Source organism: Austrofundulus limnaeus, unplaced genomic scaffold, assembly GCF_001266775.1.
Source record: "Austrofundulus limnaeus strain Quisiro unplaced genomic scaffold, Austrofundulus_limnaeus-1.0 Scaffold564, whole genome shotgun sequence".
NCBI classification, from domain to species: domain Eukaryota; kingdom Metazoa; phylum Chordata; class Actinopteri; order Cyprinodontiformes; family Rivulidae; genus Austrofundulus; species Austrofundulus limnaeus.
In genome coordinates this window covers 10,765-17,595 of record NW_013952966.1, presented here as the reverse complement: position 1 = coordinate 17,595, position 6,831 = coordinate 10,765, and the positions used below count along the sequence as shown (strand labels likewise).

General features: G+C 38.8%; 1 protein-coding gene across 1 annotated transcript in view; it reads left to right on the top strand.

Annotated features, from left to right (window-relative positions):
• Positions 1–6,831, top strand: part of LOC106530826 (sorting nexin-4) — a gene marked incomplete in the record, with an annotated part of 40,793 nt that overhangs the window by 29,743 nt on the left and 4,219 nt on the right. The window contains 3 exon segments of the mRNA XM_014026531.1: positions 3,965–4,026; positions 4,265–4,330; positions 4,445–4,534. Of these exon segments, the coding sequence (XP_013881985.1) occupies positions 3,965–4,026; positions 4,265–4,330; positions 4,445–4,534 (218 nt within the window).

The window sequence follows — 6,831 nt, the reverse complement described above, 5'->3', positions numbered from 1 at the left end:
CTGAAATCAACAAATCCTACACACTGTGCCTTTAAATATTAAATCCTAAAAGAAAAGTGTTTGTATTTCGCTGTTTAAATCTTCTAGACCTTTAAAGGAACAGTGTGTAATAGCTAATGACATGTAGTGGTTGATGTTCCTTATTGCAACCAACTGAAAAATCATTYCACAACCCCTGTTAAYCTGTTGGGGCACCACMTCAGTTTTACCGATGATATTTATTCACCCTTTTTAATCAGACTCAGATTAAAAGTTAGTTATTTAATTTTACTGCAGATAAGAAGAGAGATCAAAGTTTGGCTGTTGTTTCCAGACTCCTTTGGAAATCATTCATGATGCCTTTCTAGAGGTACAGTTCGATAATTTCACCCAGGTTGGAGACATGGGTTTGTCTCAGATGGGGTGACAGCTTCAGATGAGGYCTCCTGTTGGCCGGAGTCCACACTGAGTCCAAACTGCCCATGAGGTCATCCCTTCAGAGCAGTGAGTAGGTTGTGGAGCAGACGGACGTTTCCTTCCGTCACAAACCCTGTAACAGGGTCGGCTTGATATCTTCTGCAGTTTAAATTAAATAAAGCYATATTCTCCTCAGWTGGTTGGCATCAGAGAACATCTCGACAGCTTGAGAACCAAAGCTAAATGGATTTTTCCAGTTTCTCTCCCAGCATTGCAGCTGGTGTTATTTCAAATCAATATAAACCATATTCAGGGTCACTGTTACTGAAAACAATTTCTCTGGAGAAAACATTTTCCTTTTGTTTCCAACAAAATGGCATCGAACATACAGCTTTTCTGATCTGTTTATGAGAAAGAAAGAAAAAACAGTCAAATAACATTTTAACACTGTTAAAAATGACTCAGTGTGATCAATACAAGACTTCAGTGTTGGGCACAGTTCCCCTAAAGCAGGGCTTTTCAAATGTTTTGGGTCTGAGGACCTGTTACAAGGGCGAAAAAATTCCAGGGACCCCCTCATAAACCCCATGCTGTTTTAAAAGATAATTTACTGTCATTTCAACCCCTAAATGCCATGGGAATGTATCTTTTTATTTAGTTTATTATGTTTGTTTTATTAGTTCATTGTTCCCCATGCATTTAAAAAAAAAACTAAATTAACAATTTAGCGAAATTTTTTGAGGACCCTCAAGATTSCTCTTGCACATCCCTGGGCGTTCTGGGACCCCAGTTCGAGAACCAAGCACTAATAGGGGAACTAATTTCTTGATTAGTGCTTTAGGGCTTTTGCCTTTTTTTTTTTTTATTCATTCGTGGATTAGCACTTGCTAAATTAATGGGCTAAATTTAGAAGCACTAACTGAGCTGTATAAATGTTATTGATCAACATTATTGTTCAAAGATGAGGGTGAAAGCTGTCATACATTTCGTTCATATACGTGTCAGGTCACGTATCAAACTTAAGGCCCACGGGCCAAATGTGGCCTGCGGGTCACTCCCATTTGGCCCGCCAAGGGCACTAAGTGACAGTATTCTGCACACAGTAAATATTGTTTCATGTTGACTGAAGAATGTTTCATGTGTCAACTGGATTATATTAGTGCTTTAGAATTAGCTTTTGCTAAAAATTTCAGTGCGTTAGTGCTTTAGAATTATGGGACCTAAATATTTGAGTCAGTGCTTTAGGGTTAGTGCAACTAATATTTAGATTAGTGCTGCCCACCACTGTAAGACTTGAATAAAATACCTGAAAAATCAGGTTACAGGAATGTTAATGATTCGTTTCTATTTACTTTATAATTAATCATGAAAATTTAAATCAGACTGTCGAGTCAGTTTGATCTGCAAGGAGAGATTAATGAAAAGCTCAGCCAGAGTTTGTCTCTAAGAAAGCTGTTTCAGAACAGAGTTCAAGAGAAATCCAGACCTGTCGGGTCCAGAGGTCATGTTTGAACGAGAAGCTTCTTCATGCTAAAACGTCTTTAGCTCAAAACTTATTTTTTATTTATTTTATTTATCATCTCTGCATCTGAAGAACATATTGCATCTTTTATTTGATAAAAAAAATCTTAATGAACTTTGTATTACTGCAGGTGATTTCAAAGGTAGACAGCTCTGATTACAAGTATTTACACCTCACAGGTTAATGCCTGCTTCAAAGCACTTTGCAGTCAAATGCCAGTAACACACTGTACTTGAACATGAGTGGAGCGCTGTGTTGATACTGCTAAATTGATTTATTATGAGACATGGAGACTTTTTGTGTTGGTGGGCAACCTCCCCATTTGCGAGTGACTGGTCGCATCAGTGACTGGAAATCTTTTCTAGTTGCACTATTAACAAATCAGGTTGCATTTATGACAAAATTGGTCTCACTCTATAGAGCCCTAACTAGTTGACCTTTTAGAGCTATCACAACCTAAGCTAAAACGATCAAATTTAGATGACGTTTTAAAAATTACAACTCCCAGGACAGATATGTCTAAAGTCCAGCCTAAGGGCCAATTGCAGCCTGTGTTCAAATTTCTACTGGCAAGTAGCCTCTGTGATAAAATAAGGAAATGCGTCCATCCACTGTTGACTGCAGCATAAAATACATGCTTACAAAATACACTTACCGGCCACTTTATTAGGTACACCTGTCCAACTGCTAGTTAACACTTAATTTCTAATCAGCCAATCACATGGCAGCAACTCAATGCATTTAGGCATGTAGACATGGCCAAGACGATCTGCTACAGTTCAAASCGAGCATCAGAATGAGGAAGAAAGATGATTTAAGTGACTTTGAACATGGCATGGTTGTTGGTGCCAGACGGGCTGGTCTGAGTATTTCACAAACTGCTGATCTGTTGGGATTTTCACCCACAACCATTTCTAGAGTTTACAGAGAATGGTCTCAAAAAGAGAAAATATCCAGTGAGCGGCAGTCCTGTGGGCGGAAATGCCTTGTTGATGCCAGAGGTCAGAGGAGAATGGCCAGATAGTTCGAGCTGATAGAAAGGCAACAGTAACTCAAATAATCACTCGTTACAACCAACGTCTGCAGAAGAGCATCTCTGAATGCATAACACGTCGAACCTTGAGGCAGATGGGCTWCAGYAGCAGAAGACCACACCAGGTGCCACTCCTGTCAGCTAAGAACAGGAAACTGAGGCTACAATTCTCAGAGGCTCACCAAAACTGGACAGTAGTAGATTGGAAAAACGTTGTCTGGTCTGATTCTTGCTGCGACATTCAGATGGTAGGGTCAGAATTTGGCATCAACAACATGAAAGCATGGATCCATCCTGCCTTGTATCAATGGTTCAGGCTGGTGGTGCAATGGTGTGGGGGATATTTTCCTGTCACTCTTTGGGCCCACTAGTACCAATTGAGCATCACGTCAATGCCACAGCCTACCTGAGTATTGTTTCTGACCATGTCCATCCCTTTATGACCACAGTGTACCATCTTCCGATGGCTACTTCCAGCAGGATAATGCACCATGTCATAAAGCACAAATCATCTCAGACTGGTTTCTTGAACACAACAATAAGTTAACTGCACTTGAATGGCCTCCACAGTCATCAGATCCCAATCCAATAGAGCACCTTTAGAATGGAACAGGAGATTCTCATCATGGATGTGCAGCAACTGTGTGGTGCTATCATGTCAATAAGGACCAGACTCTCTGAGGAATGTTTCCAGTACCTTGTTGAATCTGTGCCACAAAGGATTAAGGCAGTTCTGAAGACAAAAGGTGGTCCAACYCGGTACTAGTAAGGTGTTCCTAATAAAGTGGCCGGTGAGTGTATTTTTCACCAGAAGATGACAGATGCCATCCGATTTCTAAAACGAGTTTCACACCCCTGCCTAAAGGGCTTCATTAAAAAACGTGCTGCAATTTAGTTATTTGAAAAATTGACAGAATATTAATTTTATGGCAGTCTTTGAAGAAATAATAAAAAAATAAATAAAATGTGTGCTGCTAAAACCTCTGAGCTACCTTTGTTTTTGTCTCCTATAGAGGGTTGCTGACAGGTTGTATGCTGTTTACAAGGTCCATGGGAACTATGGAAGAGTTTTCAGGTTTGATTATAAACATACAAGTACAATAATACTTTATATGTGTACTGTATAAACTAATTAAGATTTGATTTTTTTACCCCAACCTTACTGTCAGAAAAAGTGCAATTCTTGCTCTGCAATTGTCTTGCTTCGTAATGAAAGGGAAAGTAAATAAATATGAAAGGCGTAGTGTGTGTGAGAGAAAAGATTTGTCCTGCTTTGTAGCCRATGTGTGTTTGCATCCATGTGTTAACTGCAGTGAGTGGAGTGCCATAGAGAAAGAGATGGGAGACGGACTGCAGAGTGCTGGTCATCACATGGATGCGTAAGCAGATACTGTCTTGTCCTAAATCCTTCTGCTTGTTATCAGCTCTTCAAATTGTTCACTTTATCAAAGACTTCAGCTGTGTTTTTAACACTGCTGGTTGTTTTTSTGTAGATATGCTGCCTCTATAGATGATATCTTAGAAGAAGAGGAACATTATGCAGATCAACTGAAAGAATATCTGTTTTATGCTGAAGCTTTGAGGTAAGTTTCTGAAGTGTTTCCCAGTGTTTGCTTCTAGCTTGAGTTTTGAACAAAGTTATGTTTTCATCTTGTTCACTTTTAGGACCGTACAGGAGTTTATTTAACAACCTAACATAGCGATACATAGTGACTAGGGCTGGGCAATAAATAAATAACAATATAYATCAAAAGAAACGTGAACAATCTCAATAGAAAATTTGTCTGATAGAATGTTGATAATTTCACTATACTCGCATCGGCACTTGAAAGACGTAAGCCGCTCGACCTCTCACGGCCTAACTAAGGAAGGTTGGTAACATACTCACAGTATGCTAGCAACAACCTGTTAAGTAACATGCACAGTAGCTGTTTCATGTTTMACCACTGTGGCTCATAACAGCCTAAAATTAAAAAAGAATAAAATGAAGTGAAGGGGGAAAAAATGATGCAACAGCTCAAGAGGAAATTGTTGATAAAAGAGGAAAGGTCATGTCACCAGTGTGGCAACCAACCAGCCTTTTTTTCTCCCAGTCCTTATTTCAAATAGGTAAAACAAACCTCTGATTAATAACGATCTATATGGACTGATATGCAACGGTGGGCACCAGTCCGCTAAAGCGCAAATCTGCTCATTTCAGACCTAGATATTTCATTTGCGCTTTAGGGGGTCTTACTAATTTTTATAATTCATAAGCAGATTTGCGCTTTCTAAAATAAAAATGCATACTGTGATGGACTTGCGACCTGTCCAGGGTGTACCCCGCCCCTCGCACTGTGACTGCTGGATATGGGCACCAGTGACCCACGTGACCCTGAAAAGGAAGAAGCGTGTACAGAAAATGGATGGATGGATGGAAAATWAAAATGCAGTACCAATAATAACTAATTATTTACCAGTCATTATTATCTTGAACAGCAGAAGGTATGGCTGTCAATGAATCACAACACATGATCTGTCCAAAAGCACCCCTCCCAGATAAACACACTTATTGGAAACATATAAATCCTTGCTGACTGTTGCTCTCAGTCACAGTTCTCATTTCCCACAATGCTTTGTGTCTGCTTACGTAGCAGGAAGGCAATGTTTAGTACTCCCTTTCCCAGCAAAAACAGTAAATGTTTGTAATCCATACTAAAATTTTGTATGTATTGATTTATTTTACTTTACAATCAGAGCTCTTTTTTTAAGTAAAGTTTAAACGCTGGAGCTCAATACTTGAAGTAATTGGTCGAAGCAATCCGCCAACGGGGTTAGACAGACATCTAGTGGTCAACTGGAGCAACTACATAGAAAACTTTCGTTTCCCGTCACAAATCAAATCCGTCATGTACCCAGAATGCATCGTTTCTGTTTTCCAATAAACAGTTTTAAAATTGCTTTATTGATGCTTCTTTAATGAAAAATCTACAACAAACAAAAGAAGAAGACAAAGAMGCAGCCGAACTAGCAATCCTCAACAACTTTTTAATTTTTACACCAGGAGCCAAAGTTCTGTTTCAGGAAATCACATCCCCAGCAACCAGCGGTTGTAGGATTAAGCTGTAAAAAAGGTTCATACACCACTAGTTGGCAGTGTTGTGCATATATTGTACAGGAATTGTTGCCAGCTAGTAAGTGTCAAATTGAACTTGCGCTTTAAAATTAGCTTCCGCTAGTTTTTCAATGGCATAAACATTTTTGAAGTTGTGGACCTAAATATTTTCATAAGTGCTTTAGAAATTGTGGAGCTAATTTTTGGGTTACTGCTGCCTACCACTGCTGACATGAAACACTTACATTGTAATATATATACCAGCCACATCACCCAGCCCTAGCGCTGGTCCATAACCCAATTGTAATATTCTATAGAGAATTTGGGACAGAACCCCAATATTAAAACAGAGCATACAAAAATGGCAGACAAAGCAGCAGCATCCTGTTTCTGCTCCTTCATCTTCAAGAACAGAGACTAGAGGCAGAAAAATAATGATGCTTTAAACCAGGAGTTCTTAACCTTTTTGACCTCGGGGCCCAATTTGTTGAACATAAAGTGACACAAGGCCCAGTCAGACATTACCAATGTATGGATCAAAAATGATAATTATTCTAATCTAAAACTTGCTTAAATTTTTATTGTATTTACATCATAACTTAACTATCATAACTATCATAACTAAATTAAATACACTTACAGTTTAAAAGTAAAACTCCTGTCAAATAATTACAAGACATGATTATGACAAACAATTTTTATATTGTAACCTGCCCATAACAATTATTTGAACAAATACAACGTTCAGTCAACAGACCACTCAGGCTTATCAGCATAGATATATAT